The sequence below is a fragment of the Sinohyriopsis cumingii genome, chromosome 11 (assembly GCF_028554795.1).
Source record: "Sinohyriopsis cumingii isolate HCF-2022 chromosome 11, ASM2855479v2, whole genome shotgun sequence".
Lineage (NCBI taxonomy): Eukaryota > Metazoa > Mollusca > Bivalvia > Unionida > Unionidae > Sinohyriopsis > Sinohyriopsis cumingii.
The window spans coordinates 48,195,181-48,221,922 of NC_142971.1; the positions used below are offsets into that span (position 1 = coordinate 48,195,181).

Consider the following 26,742-nt stretch of genomic DNA (forward strand, 5'->3'; position numbering starts at 1 on the left):
GGAATATTACACACTTGGGGTGGGGGTGGGGGAATATAGCAGAGTATATAACAGAATATCCACGGGTCTTTAAGAAATGTCTGCCTTTGATACGTTTTATAGCTCGTCTAATAAGATTTATAGGTTACAGCATTTGTATGGGAAATTATGAACAAGTATTTTTTTCGGATGGATGCTGCACGACCTGTGGGAGTCCAGTATCCATCCGACAAAACAAGCTCATATTTTCCCATACAAATGCAGTAACTTCTTTATTTTATATTCATTTTATTATTCTATCTGAGGCTTCCTTTTATATACAAATACATTATAAGAAGCAAAATAATTGAATTTATGCTGTATTCCAAAATAAATATACAAGCTCCGATTAATCAATACACACCAACAATATTAATGCGCACATAACACCGCCTAGCGAAATTTGAACTTTGTCGCTCGCTTAAGATCACTTTCAAGAAGAATTGACGTTTTGGTCTACTTAAAATTTAAATTTAGAATCATATTGGGAATGAATGCGCATTGCAACAGCTTTTCCATTTGGTCTGCAATGAATTTTATTACTTTGTTTGTAGATTCTACTCCATTCCATTGATTATGGACCTGGATTTATTAGCTGTGTCAATTCCACACAAAATACACGTGTCTGTGATTTGAACATAGATGCAACAATGTAAGCATACTTTTTGTAATTCTTATTACCAGCTAAAGAAGACATGTTTATGCCTGGTCACTTGCATGCTCCACCAGCTATGTTAAGACCTGTATGGCGTTTATCACTATGGTAAATCTAAAAACATTCTATCAGCAAAGTTAATGCGGAAAATTGCAAAGCAGCTGGTTTTGAACAATCCATTCAGACAGCGGAAATAATTCGTCTTGGTTTATTGGCTCTTAAGCCTTTACTTTTCTACCAAACCTTCAGTTGCATTTTTTTATATACAAATTTGGTACTTTACCTATAAAATGGTATGTATCTGATATATGAACAATAGCCCTTGTCTTCAGTATGCTTTTCTATGCTATTTTATATACCCCATATAGCACTGGTTATATATTAATTGACTGATTAATTGATTGATTGATTGATTAATTGATTGATTGTAGTTTTACGGCGCACCAGCACTGTAAGGCTACTTAGAGACATAGAAAAGGTTATGGGCAGTATTATTCACAGCTGATAAAAGGTTTATTATCGACCAAGTACCAAACAAGTCGAAAATTGATCATACGTTCCATTGTTTTACACACATAACTCATCTGTGCTGTCACTTTATGGTTTGTAAATTGGCATTATGGTTCCTTCTTTCCAAAGTTTTGGTACATTATCAGTAATCCATAAATCATTGAAGATTTCCAAAAGAGCTATTAATGATGCTTCTGGTAGGGGTTTCAAAAGCGTACTGTATTTCGTCAGGCCCAGCGGATGTATCATAGACCTGGTTGAAAGCCTCTATAAGCTCCAATAGTGAAAACTGTTGATTAGAACTTTCTGAGTTATTGGATGTGAATTTCAACCATGTCCTTTTGGGGGTTGAATTTTTAATCTTTGGCATACTTCTGAATAATTAGAGAATGAGGAATTTTTAGAGAAACTAGCCACAAGTATATTTGCTATGTCATATCTGCAATTGAAAATGTTATTGTTTAGTTTTAGATGTCTGTAAGAATTGTGTTTTACATTTCCATTTATTTTGCGGATAGTGTCACATATAGAGGAACGAGAGTTTAAAGCAGAAAAATATTTTTTACATGATGCTCTTTTACTTTCGTTAATCGTGCCGCTAGCTTTATCTCGAAAATACGGTACTCACCAAAAACATTTCAGTGTTTCTCGGCGTTTTCTAATGTTTTCTTTACATTTTGTAATGAACCAATGTGTTCGGGTTCTTTTAGAGTACGACGATGATTTGGAAATGGATTTTTCTGCAATCGCGATTAAAATAGAAGTAAAATGTTGAATAGGGTCATCAATGTTTAAAACGGTATCGCTGTTAAGCCTAATTTTACAAAGCGTTTCGAACTCAGCCAAGTCAGCCTTCTTTAAATTCCATTGTGGAATTGTTTCATTGATCATCAGCGACCTTCCAATCATAATCCAAAAGCGGCGAAGTAGAACAAACTGTCAGATCGATACACGTGTATGTACCCTTCCCGCTTAAATTGGTCGGTGATTTGGTGTTATATAGACACAAACCGTGTCTAGAAATGAAATCTACCTTCTTGTCTCTGTCGTTTATGTAATTTGATTCAAATGAAATGGTATGGGCATTAAAATCCCTGAATAGAACAAATGTGACAAGCATTTGTTGAACAAGGTTGCTTAATTCGTTTGGTAGTAGCTGGTGTTAGGTAGTATATAAATGGAACAAAAGGAAATAACTCGATGCAGAGTGACGCTTACAGCAATGGATTGCAAGTTTGTATTTAAGGGAATGACGCTATGAAGGGTCAGTTGTTCACAACAACGCAAACTCTTCCCGAGGCCGTATCAACATGTTTAGAGTATGTGTTTAAAAGGGAATGGCTTTTAAGAGTGATGTCCGTATCTTTCAAAAATGTTTCATGCAGGCATATTACTGCAGGATCATATAGTCTGAACCATTCCATTAACGAAAGGTTACGAACATTTCTCCTAAATAACTGTTTAAATTTAGGAGAATGGCTTACCGCTTTTTACACCCTGGTTTTTAGGGAAAAGTGTATGCCGACTTTGTGGCGCCAGGCAAAGATTGCGATCCCAAAGCCTGGCAAAGATCCCTACAATGTGGCCGATCTCCTTGCTTTCAGCCTGCTTTAAGGTACTGGAGCGCCTGATTCTCCAAAGAATTGGTCCTGACTTGAAGAATTTCATACATCTTGAGCAGGCAGGATTCAGACATAGTCGGAGCACTTGCGGTCAAGTCTTTGCCCTGACTACATTTGTTGAAAACGGGTTTCAGAAGCACCTTAAACCTGGAGTTGTTTCTCTGGATCTAACAGCGGCATATGACACCGTCTGGCATGCAGGGCAGAGTATTGCCGCGCTGGATAGCTGAAACTAGTGAACTGGTCCTTTGCAACAGGCGCTTCGGAGTGCGCATCAGAGAAAGCTTCAGCTCGTGGAGGAGTCATACTAATGGAATCCAACAAGTGTCTGTTGTTTCGCCAAGTTTGTTCAATGTCTATATAAATGACTAACCTGTAAAACAGCAACGCAATTTCCTGTATGCAGATGAGATTGCTCTCGGGGCCCAAAGTTGTTCGTTTGCTGAGCTTGAGAGGGTACTGAACAAGGACCTGAACGATATGATGGACTTCTTCAAGAAATGGCGCCTACAGTCAAGCGCAACAAAGACAGTCTCCAGCGTTTTCCACCCTAACGATGCAAATGCGAACCGTGAGCTTTGCATCCTCCTCAAAGGGCAGCAAATAAAAATTGACCCCACAGCAACATACCTCGGTGTGACTCTGGACAGGTTACTGACATTCTACAACCACCTGAGAAAAACTTCAGCAAAACTTAGCACTCGAAACAACCTACTCCGCAAACTGGCTGGCTCAACCTGGGGCGCTTGTGCTCAGACATTCAAGATACAGCGCGGCCCTCTGTTATTCGACAGCCCAGTATTGCGCTCCTGTCTAGGCTCGATCATCTCACACTAAGTTAACTGATGTCCAGCTCAACACAACAATGTGCATAATCTCTGCAACATTTGTTCCTACTCTTTTACCATGGCTGCCGGTACTCAGTAACATTCCTCCTCCACAGCTGCATCGCCAGGAAGCAACCACAAACGTGTTGTATAAGGTATATGCCAGTGAGAAACTTCCATTGTACATTGACATCAACTCACATCAAGCAGTCCGCTTGACTGCGAGACGCCGAATCTGGTTAGGTCCGTAGCTGGAGAGTATAACAGCTATTTCGGAATGGAGTGTCGAGTGGTCTTCAACAGATATTGTAAACCGCTCCCTCGTAGCTGAACCATATGTCTACTCCCCTGGCTTCAACCTTCCACGTCATCTGTGGACCACACTGAACCGCTTTCGGACAGGACAGGGTCATTGTGCAGTCAGTCTTGTCCGATGGGGCCATGCCACTGACTATTCATGTTGCTGTGTAGCTCTTCAAACCATGTCCACTGACAAAGTTCCCCGGTGGACTGCAGACTATGCACCTTGCTGATGATGACGCTATTAAATGACTGAGCACGCACTGCACACGATACTACTGCTACTTCTACATCTGATATTAATAATAACCTAAATAACTTAAATTTTCGATAATGTGTCTCTCGCGTTTGGTGTGGATATTGCAAATATCACGTTCATTTATTCGCTTGTTTCCATGTTTCAATTGTGACTCAGTAAACTCGTCCACATTGTTCACTTTATCATCTCTACTTCCAAACAGAGAAAACAGATGTTTTAGTTCATCCACAATCAAATCTAATAAACTGAAACATAAAGTGTACATGGTTTGTTTACAAAGTAGTTCCTAATACACTATACTGTTTTAGCACAGGTGTGGTGCACGTATGTGCAATATCAAAATGTTCAGTATCGTAGAATACTGCACGATTCCGACAATGTAAAGTTAACGGAGAAAAAAGGAGTATATAATAAACGCTTGATACAAAATGCATATTCTTAATTTCCAGCAAACAAAAGAGTAGTTTGTTTAGATAAAGCAGTCTCTCGATGATGAGACTGCTCCGGTGGCTTAGTGGTTAGAGCGTCCGCCTCAGATGCGGAAGGTCGTGGGTTTGATCCCAGGCCTAGTCATACCAAAGACTTACAAAAATTGTAATAACAGCTGCCTCGCTTGGCGTTCAGCATTAAGAGATTAGTGTTAGGAGTGGTCGGCCTGGTGTCAGGATAATGTGACTGGGTGGGACATCATGCTACATGTCTGCTGCATGATGTCCCAGTGCTAGACATCACTATAAACTGCCACACTGCAGACATCGTAGTGATATGACTGAAACATTGTTAAAGCTACGTTAAAAATCCAAATCCAAACCAAGACACACTCTCGATAATGAAAACATTTAATATAGTTTGATTGTGAGCCAATGTTGAGCTTCTAAATATAAATGAGACGTTTTCATTGGCTTTTATTTGGAATACGTCGGCCCTATTTAATGAGATTTTCGCATGACTTTGATAGATCTTGGGCAAACGAGATGCACTTGTTATAACACTCTCTACCTCTCCTCTATCGGCTCATACCCATCCACCCCGGGGGCCACATCGCGCCGGCCGGGCTGTTTGTAGGACACAATTTGATTGCTTATTCAGTCTGAAGATAGGTATTGCCTTAGTTTGACCATGGATAAATGTTTAGAGCTTTGATTGCACCAATTAACGTTTGCCCCAAACAAAGTCAATAGCCAAACATCTGTAGATAACTGATTTAATTTATGAACACACCAACCTAAAATGGTAAACACGATTTGATTGGCTTATTTGCAACAATCTAGCAAATTAGAAAGATGTTTATATGTACAGTGTTTTGAATAAATAATTTTATTGTATGCTTGACCTTTGTCAGTGACTGAGTGTAGAGTCTTGGCCAACTTGGTTTTGGTAAAGATTTTTATGCGACCTAGGTATTTCCTAAGGAAATTATTTTTGTGTTTAATTAGATCAAGTGCATATAGTATATATTCGACTGAGGGAAAACAGTCTTAATTTTTGTTTCTTTTAAATCTTTGGTAATATATCATCTGAGTTTTTATTTTGTGTTCAGATATAATTTGAGAGGAATCATTTTTTATATTATTCATTAAAATTACAAAGTGCTCATTGACGTTTTGACTAAAACACTACTTTGGGATTATTGAAAATTTACTCAAAGGCATTATATATTATATCATTGTCATGCAATAAGACTAATGGTACATTAGCTCATTCAGAACTGTCGGTACATGGAATTCATTCGGAACATTTTAAACTTTTGGGCGTGTATTTGAATATTCAGAATTATCTGAGATTCACATCACATTATTGTTAGTTCCTCTTAAATTTTCAGTTTGAAGCTAAGCGAAATAAATTATTTGTTAATTTTACTAATCTTGTTGGTTTCGTTTCTTTCTTTTACTTACTTTAAGATCACAGAGTAGTAACAAAAGATAGTTAAAACGTTTAAGGATCTGATGCATCTGGCTTGACCATTTGAAACAAAAAACGGAGTTGAAAAAAGACAATGGAGATCATTAAAAGAAACATTTCGGGCGGCAAACATCAACATTTCGGTTTGTATTTACTCAGACCGATGTTATATACTGCAAGAACAATGATGAATGCCTTTCTCTTCTAAAATGAAGCATCTTCAGTCCACATTACACAATCTAGGTCTCTTCGAATGACCGAAATTAGAATTTGTGGATATTTCTGAAGTTATATCTTTGTTGTTAATTCACATATACCGAATAGAATAAGAACAATTAATCAAGCTAGCGGGTCTATTCGGTTTTGCTGCGCCCAAACACAAAATAGACTACCAGTATTCTGCGACAAACATGACTGAAAATTTTGGTTTCGCATTTCACGAATGTTGTGTAATATAGGATTAATATTTATTTATAATTTAAATAAGATAAAATGCTGATCTTTCCCACATCCTGATGTAACTCAGTCCATCTCCTGAGCTATAAAATGAGAGCCATTAAAGACTTTTACGCCTTTAAATAATTTCAAAATTTAATTAGAGCTTGTTTTCATTTTCATTTTTTCCACTTCTTTCGATAAAATAAAAACGTTTTATACAAAGCCGGAATAAATACAAAATTACGAACCAAATTTTAGAATTACACAAAAAGATGTCTTGATAGGAAATAACAACGTGATAAGCTTCCTAATCTTACTTGCAAAATGTATTATATACAGACCACATTGTCCTTCAAATTCCAAAATCTCACCTATTATACAGATTGTGTTTTTCATATTAAAAACCTGGCAAAACATGTAGTCAAAGTGAATAAAAGAAAGAATGAGTTGAAGACAACACGATCTTTTAAAGCATAGAAAACAAATTTACTTTAAAAAAAACAACAAAACAACAAAAAATAGGCACTTATATAAGACCTTGAGGTTTGTGTGTGAGTGGGTCTTTGTGTCATATAACTGAATGCGCGTGATTGTGTGTTATTAGATTGTGTGTGAGTTGGTCTTTATGTACTATAATTGAATGCATGTGTCTGTGTGTGTATTAGATTGTGTGTGAGTGGGTCTTTGTGTCATATAATTGAATGCATGTGATTATGTGTTTATTAGATTGTGTGTGAGTGGGTCTTTGTGTACTATAATTGAATGCATATGTCTGGATGTGTATTATATTGTATGTGAGTGGGTCTTTGTGTACTATAATTGAATGCATGTGTCTGTGTGTGTGTGTGTGTGTATTAGATTGTGTGTGAGTGGGCTTTTATGTACTATAACTGAATGCATGTGATTGTGTGTTTATTAGATTGTATGTGAGTGGTCTTTGTGTACTATAATTGAATGCATGTGTCTGTGTGTGTATTAGATTGTATATGAGTGGGTCTTTGTGTACTATAATTGAATGCATGTATCTGTGTGTGTGTATTAGATTGTGTGTGAGTGTGTCTTTATGTACTATAACTGAATGCATGTGATGGTATGTTTATTAGATTGTATGTGAGTGGTCTTTGTGTACTATAATTGAATGCATGTGTCTGTGTGTGCATAAGCGTGTGTGTTGTTTAAGTAAGCTAACATATGTAAAGATCATAATGCAAAACAATTGAACGTAATGCCTCGTTCACCAGATCAGGTGATGATGAAGTGGAATATGGAAAATGCTAACAACTTTTGTTCAATTATAAGCAAGAAGCAAGCAAGCAAACAAACATATATATATATATATATATATATATATATATATATATATATATATATATATATATATATATAATAAACAATAATTTGTTTCTTTATATTTTAAAATATGCTTTCCTTGAATTACTGCGACAGGGTGCTGCATTTTCTGTCCAATAAGAAATCCACCACTGATTTTGGTGTCTGAAACTCATTCGTTCCAATCAGCACATACCATAAACAACAGTTGAATAAAAATAGTTAATAATAAAAAGCATCAACCTGTCGTTTTGTTCTATCATCCTCTTTGTGAGTCAAAACTTTGCTTTGAAGACACTTCCTGCTGTTGATTCCGGTATGCACTTCCACGGACAATGAGGTCTGCGAGAAATCGTGGATTTGCGTATGGCTGCCATCACTTGTACCAATTACACTGGAAAATTCGAAATAGGCTCAAACTAAACTCTAATTCGTGAATAAATTTTTTAATTTAGAAGATGTTATGATGGTTTTATATTTCGTTTACATACCAAACAATGTCGACAATTCAAGACTAATGGTGGCCACGTGGTTCAGGATACACTGACGATAGAGCTATTTAGTGATGAAGTAAGAGTGAAGCTTTTATCATGCTGCAATGAAGTTAAATGGTGTAGACAAATGAGATGTCTTAGCTTCAACACCAATAGCGATAAGCACGTGACTCCTGCAGATGAATGTATTTTTTATGATTGTCTAATTTGATTTGTGTGTGTATATGTGTGTACGTGTGTGTGTGTGTGTGTGTGTGTGTGTGTGTGTGAGAGAGAGAGAGAGAGAGAGAGAGAGAGAGAGAGAGAGAGTGTGTGTGTGTGTGTGTGTGTGTTGGACTTTTAACGTATAACCATTTTTCTCTTATCACTACGATGTCTGCAGTTTGACAGTTTATAGTGATTTCTAGAACTGGGGCATCATGCCGCAGACATGTCGCATGATGTCCCAACCCATCACATTATCCTGACACCAGGTCGACCAGTCCCAACACTAACATCTTAATGCTGAACGCCAAGCGAGGCAGTTGCAAGTACCACTTTTACAAGTCTTTGGTATGACTCGGCTGGGTTTCGAACCCGCAACCTCCCGCTTCAGAGGTGGACGCTATAACTACTAGGCCATTGGAGCGGTCCGTGTGTGTGTGTGTGTGCGTGCGTGTGTGTGTGTGTGCGTGCGTGCGTGTGTGTGTGTGTGCGCGTGTGTGTACCATTGTACTTTCAATTATGTAAGCTCGAACGTAGATATGTATTCACAATCACAGAACAGATTTCTAAGTGATACACTTAGTATTCGTTTGCCTGAAAATTTGGTCTTTCTCTTTTCTGTAAAGAATTTTTTCCTGTGGAAAATCCTTCAGATATAGGTTTCTCGCGTGATTATGAAAACTGCATACATTTCAACTCTCGTGAAAACTTCACACATTGGAGCTCCCATAAAGCTGCATACATGTCCTCTTCGGGAAATCATAGACCTAGGATAGGTGGGCAGTTGGTTTGATTATCGCTCAGGTTGACGATTTATTAGTTATAAAGTGATAATCCCAAGAAACTGACGCAGTTCAAGTAACTAGTCAAGTAGCATTGATTTGTTAGAAATAAAATACATATAATAATTGTAAGATAGGGAAGAAACAAGTAAATCTATCAAGTAAGATCTACACTACTGCCAAACTTACATTCCCGAGCGCATGTCTGCACGCTTGGTGACGACATTCCAAATCTCTATGGAGATGAGTGAGTACGTGACGACCATGACAGCTACTGGGATAATGAAGATGACGATAAGCATATACAGCTCGTAAAGAATGGAATATTCCCGGTGAGACCATATCTTCTGGCACCAATAGGCTGTCCTTCTTAAGCCAACTGTTCTTCTTTTCTAATAATAATAATAATAATAATAATAATAATAATAATAATAATAATAATAATAATAATAATAATAATAATAGTAATAATAATAATAATAATAGTAATAATAATAATAATAGTAATAATAATGATAGTAATACTACTACTACTACTACTAATAATAATAATAATAGTAATAATAATAATAATATCACACGTACAGACATATAAAATAGATTGTATCATAAAAATTGTATAAACTGTTGCATTTGTTTATCTGAGGTGTTCTTTTTGATAATATTGTCTAAAGAGTGATACGTTTACAAGAAAAGTTATGTGTCGCTACATCCCATTCAGTATATCTCAACACTAGAATAGAAACGTAGGTTGCGTCACATGCCATTCATTACATCTCAACACCCGAATAGAAGAGTATGTGTTCATTCAGCGCATGGATGCGACGTGGATCCGCGGTTCATACGGCCAAGATTAACTTTTTGTGTAAAGTAAACCACAACTAATGTAAGATTCAGTACGACAGAGCGACTTGTAATTTGTTCGCCTTGTAGTTTTAAAAAAAAATATTCTCTCAACTTGCCAGTTATTAATACTAACCTCGGTTCTATCTATTTTAGTTACGGATTGGCAGGAGTGTTCTCAATACGTTCAAATACCAGATTTTGCCAAATGTAAATAGTTCCAAGTATACAATTGTCTATTTTTTTAAAAACATATATTAGTATTATATTCTTTGATTTTGATTTTCTAGAAAAACAGTCTTGATAAATATATTTTGTTTCCTTTTTTGTGGTTGAAATTATTTGCATGAGTCGGTCTTGATACATGGTCCGGTACATCTCGAAAGCGCTTGGCCAGTTTCTTTGATTTACTGCGCAGTTCTTTGTCATATTTGCTTTCCTCTTTATAAACGTAAGGAACGACACTAGATACTACAAATGAAACCTCATGGGGAATTTAAATAAAAAACTCCAACCTTTCCAATGCAGCCTTATCAAAGTGCCAGTAAGGCATCAGTTTAAGACTCTTGCGCTAGTCTTGCAATAACATTTACACCCAAGTAAATATTATATAACTCTTAAAATGACAATTGTATTATTATTATTATTATTATTTAGTATCCCATTATAACATTCTCATGTCATAGTTTATTTACTACCTTCGCCGCGCATACATTTACCCGGATGTAATATCTTTATTATATATTCAAGTATCTGGTCCAATATGGCGTTGATTTTCGCCACGTTTGGTCTCCCTCATTTACCTCCAACCTGGAAGTATGTCAGACCAATCTGATGTTCTGTCCGATAAACACGATCATCCATCTTTGAGATTTGTTCTATAAAGCTACGTCAATCTGACAGCAACACAAACTAGGCACTTATTATACTAATTATAAGACCCTTTTCAATTATTCCATTATTTAACACTGACTTGTAGATTTAAAAATCATGCATACATTCAATAGTTCAGGTTTACTACTGACGTTAGAGATTGGTTAAGAATTTGATTAGTTCGAAAAGTAGAGAAGCTGTTTAATTGTACGGTTTCAATCATTTTTCAGTGAATTCTGATTGGTTAAGAATGAATATATGAATGAATCATTGCAAGAACGAATGTATGCTTTCCGTATGTAACAAATTTTATTTCTATCAATCATTCTTTGTTTGCTGATTGATTAATTGTTTGACTAAAGTGTATCCGAGTTTACCATTTTATACAAACAATGTCTAATAAGTTTCGATCTGATTTAATCGTGTTCTACATCCGTAAGCGCAAGGCATATGCCGAGTTATATCATCTTCCGAGTTATCACCCTTCCAAAGATATAAGTTTGCTGCTTTTTTAAAAAAGTGAACATGAACCACTTTTAGATTAAATATATAATGAATCAACTGATTGAAGTGTCAATCAATCAATCACCCATGCATTTGTAGACAACCTTCGTTCGATCAAATGATTGATAATTGTTAGAAACCCTTCATTAAACTGATAACCAACTAACCGAATAACATTAGATTTATTATTATATTGATTCACTGTAGATACAGGTAGTGATTATGATTATTTGCCAGGTAGACACACACACACACACACACACACACACACACATACATATATATATATATATATATATATATATATATATATATATATATATATATATATATATATATATATATATATATATATATATATATATATATATATATATTATTAAGACGAAGCATAACAGAGTAATGTAGTAAATCTGTTCGATATTTTAAATATACACTGGTATTTTAAAAGATGCTTTGATACACTGAAATCTGACTACCACTTAATGCAATGGAGACTATATCCTGCACACACGATGAATGTCCACGACGAAATAATATTTCATATAGTTCCGCACCATCACAACAAAAACACATTTTTTTTAAAAACTACTGATTCTATTAAAGTTCTCCTCAACGGATTTTAGCTCACCAGTGAGACTGACATTTGTTTTAATCAAGTAATTAAGTCTTCTTTATTCTTCACGTACAAAACATTGAAATGATAATTTAATTCATATGCAAATATAATTATATAGACCACACAAAAAATAACTAGCAGGTATTGTTACATCAGGGTTTTTGGGAGGCCGATCAGAGTACTTGGTCCCTTGTGTTAGAGAGAAAAAGCAAAAGTCAAGTGCCACAATTGAATGGAATTAATAAGTAATCATCAGCCAGCTTAGGTACCATGAGAAAGTTAGGAAAATATTGTTAACAATCTTTTTTTTAAATATGAGTAACAGGTGATTGCTTGATTTACCGATATGTATGTATGTATGTATGTATATATGTATGTATGTATGTATGTATGTATGTATGTGTGCGTGTGTGTGTATATATGTATGTATGTATACCTCTATGTAGTGTTTTACGGCTCCTTTATACAATAATGACCATATAGCGCCAACTAAAGTCATGGTTCGAAAAATGGGACAAGGAATTCCACGCAAGCTAAGGAGAATGCCTCTCTCTAATAGTGGGTTTGATGTTCTTAAGTTTTCTTAAGTTTGTGGAGTTTTCATTGTACACATTTTGTCAAGCTTTACCAACATGGTGATTTGTATTTTATATGAAGCCAATACATGCAATATTCTATTTGGAAATGGGTGACTGACTGCCCATTGAGTAATCGTAATGCTAGCTTGATTAAGCTGTCAACAGTACAAAATACTTTCCCTAGATTGTACGAGCAATTCACGATTCTGTGATATCTGGGATTTCAACTGATTGTCAGATCAAAACTTCTGCAGGGCTTTCAATGTGAAATAAGGAATCCGAAAAATGATAATTTTTGTATTGAGGTTTCAGTGAAATTCGAAGTTTTTTTTTTTTTTTAGCTGCAAGCTAATATCGCAGTGATAATCGAGGGTTTATACGGTAACCGCTCAAGATGGTTCATGAGGGGCGTTGAAATGGCAGATCCAACTTCGTGTCCATTGTTCGAGTCGCCTATATATCAGGACTATGGCTACGATAGGAGGCTCTAATATCATTGAATTTAGTATGAAAATGGAGATGATTTGTTTAAATCTTTTTGAATTGGCAAAAATCAGATATGCTTTTTGGGAGTCTTAATAACCAAAGTGGTAATTTGGGCATACAGAATTTGCAATATTTCTAACAGTTATTTTTGCTGCTTCTAAGTGAGAACAAATTCGTAAACCAAAAGTGGAATGAGGTTTCGATTTTGATCATACACTGTCTTATGTTTGGGCCCAAAGACTACATCATATCCCGGATTAGATGGATTAGAAGATAGTTGGGTAGTATTGGATCAAGAATCTGCTAGTAATATTAAGAAGTTGATCCGTACACAACCGAATCAAGTTTCAATCTTAGCCTCAGAAAAACCTTCTAGCCTGCTAGTAATATTAAGAAGTTGATCCGTACACAACCGAATCAAGTTTCAATCTTAGCCTCAGAAAAACCTTCTAGCCTGCTAGTAATATTAAGAAGTTGATCCGTACACAACCGAATCAAGTTTCAATCTTAGCCTCAGAAAAACCTTCTAGCCTGCTAGTAATATTAAGAAGTTGATCCGTACACAACCGAATCAAGTTTCAATCTTAGCCTCAGAAAAACCTTCTAGCCTGCTCCTCATTCTGGGTTTGTCATGATTTGTATTAAACCCAGGACTCTTGACATTTGCCCACGAGGTATCTAATATAAGGAAAGAAAAGTTAGTTTAGAAACGAAGGTAAGCCCTAAAAATGTGCTTCCCTATAAACCAAGAAGAAGACAACAATCAAGATGGAGGTTTAGGTCATTATGAGTATAACATAATTGACAGACGTGCATACAAACAATGCGAGATTCGGAACATTTTAATCCCGTTTCTTCTGCCCATTTATGAGGTATACTTAAGCTTATTTGTAGTTGAGGTTCTATAGCAGATAAAAAGTCGTCACTATTTAACGATTAAGGCTTTTCAGGGTGCTATTACTTTCGAAGTTCAATAGAGTTACTGATAAAGATGCTGCCATTGGGTACACCCACCTCCTGATGAAACTTTTCAAAAGGAAGCAACTTACCTTAAGTAAATATATTTTCTTTGAAAAGATTTTAGATAAAGTTAGCTAGGTGGCCTCTTATCCACGTTAAATCGGTCCTTCATAATGCCGTACTTCCATGTGATGTGATAACATATCTTCTATTAAAAAAAGATGGAATCAAGATGTTCTTCTTTGCGTCAATGCTTCTCTGGCATCTGAATCAACATTGAATGTCTGATAGTTTTTCTTTGATTGGACATATCAGAATAGTCACCCATTTTTCATCCGTTTCATGGTTTGCAAATACGGATTGTTAATGCTATTGGGCCTCCTTAGGAAGGGTCGCTTTGATTGTTTCCAGGTTTATGTACTGGTTTCACGGAAGATTCTCGCCAAGACTGCGGAGAGTCGGCAGTTGTTTTAAAAATATAACGAAAATGTTTAGCAGTACATTGAGAGTTTTGTCTGATAGGTGTTTAAAACACTGATAGTGACTATCATCTTGTCATGATGAAATGTCACGGGTTTGATCAAGAGTCCTGCTGGTCATGATGAAATGTCACGGGTTTGATCAGGAGTCCTGTAACTCTCTGACAGCGAAAGGTTTATTGTAATCGTTAACATTGGGAGGTATGAAATTTAGAGGAACTTTTCCTCCCAAGATTTTGGCATTGTGGAAGTTTTCATTATAATTCTATTCTGATCTTTTTTTCGAGACTTTTTGGGCTATTGTAATTGCGACTTCTGGTATTTATCTGCTGGCGATCTTTTCATCAGATATCGCCAAATAATTATTACAGATGCTTTTACCTTTTGCCAATGATTTTTCGTACCATATTTCATGCTAATTTCAGGGGGAGCCAGAATTCAAGATAGGGTCTCTAAGCTTACATCTTGCTCTTTCTAATAGTACGATGAGTGTTAGCTCTGTATATACGGTATTTATTCAGTTTTCCACTTGTTGGATTGACCTTGAATTGGTTAAAGGTCAGTTTTCGATCACATCTTTGCGTGCGTGCTCAAACTATTGCCTGATGACACCTTTAGGAATCGTACCAGCAGTGAGATATGGCACAGTCCTCAGATACATGGAAATGTTTACTAGCGACAAAAACGAAATATCAATTTTATTTTATTGAAAATATTCCTGTCATACGCAAATAGAATAAACCTTCCAGCTATTTGGTATTATTTCAATGTAGATAAGAAGTATATTGAATTGCGCAATCTGATTTATCCGTCTGATGTGCACACATGTAATGTCACAATTTTTAAAATTCGGACTAAGCTCTTGTCGTTATATGGTTACCCACTACTCAAGAAAACATTTGCATTTTTCTTCTCATATTTTTCTAAACTTACCCATAATCAAAATCCAGGACACTAAACAATATTCTGTCATGCTCACTTACAAATAATAATAATAATAATAATAATAATAATAATAATAATAATCAAGGTGTATGAAAAGTTGAGTGAACCAACTTTCTGTAAAAGCTGCTTCACAACGTCCTGGCATAGCATGCATACAGCAGTTGGGATCTAAGGAAGCAGTCATTTCACCCAGACGCGAAGTCCGAAACAAATTTAGTCTTGATGATTTGTGATTCAGAAAAATTAAAAGAAACTCTTCTCGATTAAAACTACAAATGATCCGCCCAACAAACTCACGAATTTCGGCGTAAAGAGTCACAAAAATGTAGCCATATGCAATTACTTCATACAGACGTCATCAAAAATAAAACATTTTTTTGACAAGGTTAGAATCCGAAGTTAAAAGATTCTTTACGGCGTAGGATTTGGCTTCATACAGGAATAGTTAAACATTTTTGCGAAATTAATAATAATAATAATAATAATAAAGTTTAAAATAATAATCATCATCATCACCATCATCATCATCATCATCATCATCATCATCATCATCATCATCATCTGCATTAAATCTGCTCTTCAGGTATATTCTTAGTCTTAATTTGCTAGCTGGCAACTGTCTCATTTGAATTGCTGTGTCAGCATTATGCTTATGTCCTCCAGATCATTAAAACAAATAAAGCTTCATAATCAGCTTGTAGTTCAGCTAGAATTCAGAAAGTGTTTTCTATATTTTCCAGGGTAGATGTAAGGACAACGTCTGATGACTAAATTATTTACAGTTTCTGTACATTACATACTAGATGTATACCTTCCATCAGTGTAATGAGTAACATTTAACTTGAACGAAATGATATCAATGATATCCATGCGCGAAACGAAATAGTGCATGATCAATACAGACGGAAATTGTCTGATCACTCAGATATCAGACATATTAGCATTATTTCCTTGGCAGTTTCATGTTTCAGTTAACCGCGAAAGTTAGAAAAAAGTTGTTTAATCATTTACGATGTAATGAAATCTCTTGTGTATTCTTGGGTCAAACGCAAGCGGATTGATACACGGGATTGTCATTACTTTAATCCAATTTCCTATCTATGATCAAGTGATTTCATAGGTCTATTGTCCAACTGTCGGAATATCAATCAAACATTAGATGTCTAGATTCGTGCTAAAATTTTCTAAAAAATTAATTGTAAAATTTTATATACACAAAAGCAGTGTGAAAAATAAGGGTTACACTTTGAATTGGCTGGAAGACGCTTTGTTTGTGACCCTTGGATTCTTCCAACGACCGCACTGTAAGGAGAAACACGGCAGAAAGAGTGGCGGTTTGAATCTCGTTGAACTCATATGTGCTCGGAAGTAGTGTTTCCTGTTTATTTCTTTTAATTTTATTGCACTGATATTGCCATGCACCCCTTAATTTTGCATAACTCGAATGATGTTTGCTCATTAAATGACTTGTTACTAAAGGAAGTTAATACATATTCCTTTTGTAGGAGTGGCATTTATTTGGCCTACTGATTGTGAGCGTTAGAGGTAGTAACCTTTAGGACTAGTGGGATGTCAAACTCCACAATTCATGTGTTCCCTCATCAGTACTAAGCAAATATCAAATGGAGCTAGAATGAACCTACCTTTAACCAGTTCATCAATACTTAGGAAAGGGACGTCAAAAGGAACAACAATGAACTTTCCTTTAACCGCCTCACCAGTACTTAGCAAAGGGACATCAAACGGAACAACAATGGACTTCTCATTAACCACCTCATCAGTACTTAGAAAAGGGACTTAAAACGGAAAAAACAATGGACTTCTCCTTAACCACCTCATCAGTACTTAGCAAAGGGACTTCAGACGGAAAAAACAATGGACTTTCCCTTAACCACCTCATGAGTACTTAACAAAGGGACACCAAACGGAAAAACAATGGACTCCCCTTAACCACCTCATCAGTACTTAGCAAAGGGACATCAAACGGAACAACAATGGACTTCTCCTTAACCACCTCATCAGTACTTAGCAAAGGGACTTCAAACGGAGAAACAATGGATTTCCCCTTAACCACCTCATCAGTACTTAGGAAAGGGACGTCAAAAGGAACAACAATGAACTTTCCTTTAACCGCCTCACCAGTACTTAGCAAAGGAACATCAAAATAAATAACAATGAACTTTCCCTTAACCACCTCATCAGTACTAAGCAAAGCACATAACATGGAACTAGAATGAACTTGCCCTAAAGCAGCTCATAAGTATTTAGAAGGGACATCAAACGGGACAAGAATGAACTTGTCTTTATGCTAGAAGCCTACAGGTGATAACCTAGGTTAGAGATCGATGGGGTCTGATGTTCGAAATTGATAATAAAAGACTGGTTCTTTACAAGTTGCATAAAAAAGAAGAAATAAAAACAAAGTAAATTTTAATTGCTTCTTTACGTTCTGATATGTTATTAAGTAATTTTGTAATGAAATGGATACAAAATACTTTCAATAAAGATACCGCTAGTATATATTCAGATATGAAATGCGAGTGTAGACTTCAAAATACAAAAGTTGAAAAAAAATTAATTTCTGAAGCGAAAACGCTAGAGATGCTCTTTGAACGTGTATGCATTTTTTCCATACACCACGCACACAAATCGTCGGCGACGTGCTCCTGAGAAACGGGGTCTGGGAGAAAAATGAACAGTGCAGGTTATTCTCGCAAAGTTTAAACGTCCATATCTTCGCATCAGATATCATATTTGATTGAAATGTATAGGTTTTGTCATTTTGAAAAACATGGTTTTGATATAAAACTATTTCAAACTGAATTAAAAGATTTCCGTAAACTTTTTCGAGGAGTCGAGCAGTTAGATATGGTTATTGACTATCATACCTTTTCTTTTTTTAAAATTATATCCTTGGGATTATTTTCTTTCCAATGCTAACGATATTTGATGGTGGATAGTAGATTAACGTGTAATCCACAAGAAAGCAAGAATTTCAATTGATGTTCATATTATTTTCAAAGGGTTGCATGATGTGATTCCTAGATATAAAAAATTGACGCTCTTTAGCGCGCATTGTTTTTGCATGTATTTACTCTTTCGGCTATAGGGGTTTCCTCTTGTATGCATAGTTATTCACTATAATCAGGGTTTGTATTTTATCTTTGGTAAAACGTAACAAATAATTTAATTATCAATGTTATAAATGAAAATATGAGAGGAACTTACTTAGTATTATGAAGCACACTACTACGTTCTTTCCTTATATACACATTCAATAATCTATTATAACTATATGTCGCAATGTACCACGCGTGACAGACCGTACTACTCAATTTAATGTTTCAAAATATACATTCATGTGACCAACTCATCATATAGGAATTAATCTAATTCTTCTAAGATACAAACTGACCGATCTGTCCAATGGGGAAAAGGACGAATCTCGTAAACATATTAACTAATAGGTGGATGTTAGCTTATGTTGAATGTATCCGATATACTTGTACCTAGAGTTTATTTAACAATATTATCTTAGCGATGTACCTAATCTATTTCTTAGGCTACATTATATGTGAAAATGGATGCCATGTTATGGTTGATTTATCTGATATTTCCAAGATGGATGTCAGATTATTCATGATCTATCGGATATTTCCAAGATGGATGTCAGATTATTCATGATCTATCAGATATTTCCAAGATGAATGCCAGATTATTCATGATCTATCGGATATTTCCAAGATGGATGTCAGATTATTCATGATCTATCGGATATTTCCAAGATGAATGCCAGATTATTCATGATCTATCGGATATTTCCAAGATGGATGTCAGATTATTCATGATCTATCAGATATTTCCAAGATGAATGCCAGATTATTCATGATCTATCGGATATTTTCAAGATGGATGCCATATTATGCATGATTTATTTATATTTCCAAGATGAATGTCAGATTATGCATGATCTATCCAAAATTTGAACAATTCTCCTCTCTTTATTAATAATACGTGACTATTTCATAAATTGTATTTTGTTTTAAATTCTTCATCAGTGTTTAATTAAAATGCAGTAAAAGAAAACTTTATGAATTCTCTCAGCTTGACAAATACAGGAAAATATTTTCATCAGTTTGTTACAACAGTTTATCATGTTTTTGTCGGTTCCTTTCGGTCAGCCTTGGGTCACGTGCCTCTAAATGCAAATACATAACATTCCTGTTACATAATATCCCTAAACTGCGGAGTGAGACTCGAAAGCTCCACGGCATTTGTCATCACGTGACTAATGCTTTGCCTGTATATTTAGTATTCATTGCTTTCTGCAGTAGAGACTTTTTTCAATTAGTGATTGAATTAAAAAGTTACTTTTAATAAATAGCTTTACACGCTTTTTTATTGTTGTATTTATCACTTTACTTTCAAGGAAGGTTGCATGAAGTAATTGTTTTGCATCTTTTGTCAATTTTCATTCCTGGTTTCATTACATGTTCGATCCTATAACTTCTTCTACGTGTCCATATGAAATATATGTGAGTCATATATTAGCCCTTTCTGGTGGTTGGTTTTCTTTTATTGCTATGCTTTTGTTGGGCAGATACGGTAATCCTGCATAAGCTGTTCGTCATCATGGTTGGTCGTTTTACGCTAATAAACGGACAATTGCACACTGATAATCAACCCCTTCTCGGTTGCTTGGTAATCACAGGGGATAATCAATTATATGTTATATGAATCATCATGCAAGGTATCGATCACGCTGACTAGTGGGTGTAGCCTAAATCGCTGGAAAATGTCAAAACATTGGCGGTACTGCACTAGTATCAGGCATGCAGTGACTATGTTAGATCTATATTGTTTTCACCTACAACTTTGAATTACATGACCTTATCTCAATATTACTCAGCCTTCCTCTGCTTCCTCATTTACGTGAATAATAAATTCTTTGTTACATTGCCAAGCAGAGATGCTGTAAACCTTCTTGATCAGAGATTTCACTTTTGTGTGCATACGTGCGACTTTTGACTTTGTTTCTTTTCTCTGATGTAATCAAACTGGAAAACTTTGTTATCTTTTGCATTACGTACACGGAAATCTTATATCCCCCACCTACTGTGTTGCGTACATGGTAACCATATATCACACCACCTACTGCGTTGTGTACATGGCAACTTTATATTCCACCACATACTGCATTGCGTACATGGTAACCTTATAATCCCCCCACCCACCCACCCACCCACACACACACACACACACACATACATATTGCATTGCGTACAAGGTAACTTTATATTCCCCACTGTAAGGATGCAAATTTATGTCGATCTATGAAGAACACATTAATTTGGCCAAAGAACAATTAATTAGATTTAAGGGGGACAGGTGCGTGTTAAATCGCTATAGTGCAATGATCTCTAATGTATGTGTCGGGAAATGAAGTGGTTCTTAAGTAAACGTTCGTTTACTTCACCGTTAGACGACTTGAAAAGGGAAGGGTACCGTCGATTTTATATCGGAACTGTCAGATTGGAAATTTTCCAGATCTCTTGTTTGGATTTATATAAGTCATGCTGACCGCAATTTTTGCGCCTGTTTATAAAAGGCGGTAAATATATTTAATCCTGATTGGTTACACTAGATAAGAGGCGTGGTTCCTACACGAAAATTTCTTTGGGTGAAATTGTCCTCATCTAAAGAAATCTAATCAGTCTGCGATTTTCCTGCAAGAATGAAAATATAAGGGAATCCGAGAGGTAATTTGGAAGAAATTATCGTAAAACATTGGTCAAAAGGACAGGATGCCTGGAAAGTCAACGGACACAATTTTGGCGGTAGAAGTGAACAAAGCTTGAAAGCCCAAGGTATGTGCGTCAATTTCATGTAGTTTGTTGATACCAATATAATGATTTGCTTGAATGTAATTGTTTATATCTGCATGAATATATTTGTTTAAATCCATAGACCGATATTCTCGATATGATTAGAACTGTGAGTTCACCTATCTGAATCCGTACAATGATCTTCTTTATATATGTTTGACGAATAGTTTGAATTTGTCGTCTTGATTGTTATAGGAATCTAAGAATTTTATGCTTTTTTTTAGTTGATATGAGCTACGAGAATCCGTGTAAATTCGCCGATATAAGATGATTTCACGTATGGTAAAGACTTGAATGTGTATATTCGCTGAAAATAACGTAGCTAAGCCATGAAATGAATTGCATTTATTCATTTGTGTAATTGAGAACGGAACTATTATGTCATGTGTAATGGTAATGGGAAATAGCCATTAGGAAGTACATTAATCTTGTGGAACTAGGTTTGTTTATGGTCCGTCAGGTTTAGCTTGACCAGATAGCCTTTGGCCTGTTTGAATTCCGATATAACGATATCTGACATAACGAGAGGGGAGTACTGATCTGTTCCTAGTAGGACAACTGACAGAATATTTAGGTTGCTTCTCTGTTTACTTTGAAAGGGGAAATAGCTCGACGGACGAATCCACGTACCTACTTATCCAAGTATCTACCTACTTACGTATCCACCTACTCACACAAAGTTTGAGGGCCGAAAGGAGGCGAGACAGTAGCGAGGTCGTAAAAGGGAAAAAGCGGAAGGACCTAGAGGAACCACCATAGTGAAGTTGGAGTGGATCGGAATATGCAGGTTATGAAGTTGCACAAGGCAATGACTTAGATCGTTCACTCGATTATATGAATTAATTCTATCATTTAAAACAGATCGGCTATTTATATAAATATATTTGTGTTTGAAATTCGGTGTAAGATTTATTTCAAAAGGACGCGTATCATCATTATGTAATATATCATCACAGTTGTTTATGTAATTAATTTTAAACAATATTGTTTTTCTTCATGTACGGGGCTCGTTATTCTGTTCTATATATCTGCTCCGATCTCTATTTATTCCATCTATAAGTTTCACAATTTATTTGAATATTTCTTTTCTCGATCCGGGCAGCAACAATACCTAGGGCGATCACCCTCTAGATAACAATAGCCAAATAAAGCGGACACCTTGAAAGAAGGTACAACCTCATAATACCACACCAGCAGTAGCAACCGCTTCACCCACTTTATGCCTTGCGTACATGATAACCTTATATCCGACCACCTAATGCATTACGTACATAGTAACCTTATATCCCACCATCTGTTTGTTTTTGTATTAATGGTAACCTTACATCCCACCCCCACCCCCATCCCATTGCATTGCGTACATGGTAACCTGATACCCCCCACCAATTTAGTCGGAGATTAAAGGTTTCTCATGTCATTTATTGTCATTTCCTTTTTATGTGATTGTAAATATAATATGCACTTTTACTGCTTTGGATTGTGTCCTGATTGTTCCCCGCCATCGTAGTGAGAACAGAAAGCTCATAATATCATCTTCTATCAAGTACATTTACCTGTAACTTCAGCATTCGTTGTTTTTTGTTATTATATTAACAATTTGAGTTATGTTTTAATTAAAAAATTATATTTGACAACTAATCTTAAAAAACACTAAACACTACCTAGCATACACGTTATAGTAAACAAGGCTAATGATGCTGGCGTAAAGCCTAAGGATATAGATCGAATGGTTCGTGGTTAGAAATTCTAAAGATGGAAAAATGTGTTGCTTTTTATAGATAAAAATCACAATATTGTACTATTTCCTGATTCAGTGTACCGTTAATAGATGTTAATGATTTCTGTTCATAAAACGATGCTGCAAATGTACATTAAAACCGTTCCGGTGGCCTAGTGGTTAGAGCGTCTGCCTCGGATGCGTGAGGTCGTGGGTTAGATTCCCGGCCGAGTCATATCAAAGACTTACAAAGGTGGTATTAACAGCTGACTCGCTTGGTGTATATTTATTAAATCAATGATACAAAGTTGCAACTGCCAGATACAGTAAGGTAAATGTCTTAGTTACGGGGCACATATCTGTAATGTATTTAAAGCTTTGCTGATGTTATTGTTGTTTCTTAAACCTGATATAAGGTTCTAAAAATCGATTAAAATTATTAATTAAATATTAAAATATCCAAAGATACCCTCCCCCCCCCCTCTCTCTCTCTCTCTCTCTCTCTCTCTCTCGATCGACAATCGTATCAAGATAAGGGCGAAAATGAATAAAAAGACGAGAATACAGGACTTTCAATTTTGTAATACTACAACGTATCTGGACCGATGAAAAATGACGGTAAATGTTAAATTAAACCGACGAGAGAGAGAGAGAGAGAGAGAGAGAGAGAGAGAGAGAGAGAGAGAGAGAGAGAGAGAGAGAGAGAGAGAAAGAGAGAGAGAGAGAGATTATGGTCGGTAGTAATGTTATTTAAAGCAGGATAATGACCTAGATCAATTTTAAATATATTAAAATATTTTAATTACCTCTTGCTGGTTCGTCGTTTCGCTTAGATTCTCTTTCATGCTAATTTCCTTGTGCCTGTCCGTAATTGCATTGATGAGCGTTCAGGATTCAAGAATCAATGTGTCTGTAGGCCTAGTGCTCTACTTTCTTCATTAAAACCATCGTTCATGCATAAATTGCAAGTGTAACTTAACATTGATTTAATCACTCAAAAATGAAAACAGTCAACTTCTCAGTATGAAAAGGTGATTGTAAACAGACACAACAAGACATGGACATACCTTTATAATTTAGATACTGTCTTGATGATCATACTCTCCGTTTTCCCCAACATATCTCATGTACAGCGTTCTATACAGTAGGTGTTCGGTGTAGATGTTACGTGCATTGATGAGTACCAAAATTACCTTCTGTTTCATTTTTGTTATCTACATGACACCACCAATAGCGCTGTTGTCATCACCATATTACAGCAAGATAAAGAAAATAGTTTATTTGTTTTCTTTGGCGCTGAGTAGTAACACTAACTTGTACTCAGGATATATATATACTGAACAGCAAAATAAAGTAACGCAAAGACATTGCATGTAATATAGCATTAATGAGAGACATGCTGCTAATAATGATACAAAAGGCATTTAAATAGTATGTTTTTATTACTGATACTAAAGACTATTGAATAGTGTATTTTTATTACTGATACGAAAGACTATTGAATCGTGTGTTTTTAATAATGATACGAAAGACTATTGAATAGTGTTTTTAATTATGATACGAAAGACTATTGAATAGTGTGTTTTTAATTATGATACGAAAGACTATTGAATAGTGTGTTTTTAATTATGATACGAAAGACTATTCAACAGTGTGTTTTTAATTATGATACGAAAGACTATTGAATAGTGGGATTTTTATATGTTTGTAACATGGCAGTTAAAGATAGTTTAGTCTATCAGGACTGCCATAAATTGAGAATAGTAAGGAATCATTTGAAAGACGACTGATAGATTAGAATGATCTGGTGCTAGGAAAGGGCAGCAACAAGAACCTGTTCTCTGTTGAAGTTTTAATATGAAGACTGTCAAAGAGAAACCTGGAACTCCCACAACACAGTATTTATACTCTGCCCTGTTAGCGAGATTGCATTTTGTTTACAGTAACTGTCCAGAGTTTTAGTTGAAAGACACCAGCAACAACAATAGCATAAACGTATGAAGTTGAAGTTTGTGAAATACATTTGTCTTCACCATAATCGATTAAATTCGTCCCTTTTTTCAACTGATTGAAATGTCAATCAAATAATCACCCGTGGATTTGTAGACAACCTTCGTTCCATCGAATGATTGATAATTGTTAGAATCCCTTCATTAAACTGATAATCAACTAACCGACTAACATCAGACATATTATTAGATTGATTCATTCTAGCTACAGGTAGTGATTATGATTATTTGCCAGGTAGACATATATATATATATATATATATATATATATATATATATATATATATATATATATATATATATATATATATATATATATATATATATATATATATATATATATATATATATATATATATATATATTATTAAGACTAAGCACAACAGAGTAATATAATAACTATGTTCGATATTTCAAGGATACACTGGTATTTTAAAAGAATCTATGATACACTGTTATCTGACTACCACTTAAAGCAATGGAGACTATATCCTGCACAAACGATGAATTTCCACGACGAAATAATATTTCATACAATGCCGTACCATCACAGCAAAAACATATTTAATTTTTAAAAAAACCTGCTGATTCTATTCAAGTTCTCCTCAACGGATTTTAGCTCACCAGTGAGACTGGCATTTGTTTTAATCAAGTAATTAAGTCTTCTATATTCTTCACTTACAAAACATTGAAATGATAATTTCATTCATATGCAAACATAATTATATAGACCACACAAAAAATAACTAGCAGGCATTGTTACATCAGGGTGTTTGGGTGGCCGATCAGAGTACTTTGTCCCTTGTGTTAGAGAGAAAAAAAAGCAAAAGTCAAGTGCCACAATTAAATGGAATTAATAAGTAATCATCAGCCAGCTTAGGTACCATGAGAAAGTTAGGAAAATATTGTTAACAATATTTTTTTTTAAACATACGAGTAATAGGTGATTGTTTGATTTACCTAAGCTATATATATAATGCTTTGGGTTATATATATCACGTTATAAGTAAGGAACAATAGCCAGATTGCAACATGTATATGGTAGACCCTGAGGCCAATTATTCGCTTCGTAAATGTTGCGAGTGTCAGCCTTGCGAACAATGAGTGTCAAAACAATGTGTACACAGCTGACCGGTCGGCTTATGTTACGATAGTGTAAGCCGACATCAAAAGGACGGGTGGAAAGCCAGTTGTATATGACATGGCCATAGAAACTTGTTACTGGCGCCTTATTTGGCTGCGTGCGATTCACAGGTAAGTGGCATGAATTGCTGGTGTTGGGCTCAAAGGAACATCAAGTGGGGGTCGTAATTCCACCCTTGACAGACTGCCGGGGAGGGGGCAATGTATGCTAATTATGTAGACCATGGGTGAATCGACATCCCCTCGAAATTAAGCAAGGTGTGGCCACCATTGGAATCGCAAGTTTAAATATAGTGTCTTGAAACTAAACGCCAGTAGTCACTAAACCATCTTGCGGGAATTACATATGGAGGTTATAAGC

General features: G+C 35.5%; 1 protein-coding gene across 1 annotated transcript in view; it reads right to left on the minus strand.

Annotated features, from left to right (window-relative positions):
• The window catches only part of LOC149788410 (QRFP-like peptide receptor), a 145,039-nt gene that overhangs the window by 9,262 nt on the left and 109,035 nt on the right, over positions 1 to 26,742 (minus strand). Inside the window, exons 4-5 of the mRNA XM_089974373.1 lie at positions 9,530 to 9,732; positions 8,104 to 8,254 (exon numbers count right to left, since the gene is read on the minus strand). Coding sequence (XP_089830499.1) covers positions 8,104 to 8,254; positions 9,530 to 9,732 — 354 coding nt within the window. The remainder of the gene's footprint in view (positions 1 to 8,103; positions 8,255 to 9,529; positions 9,733 to 26,742) is intronic.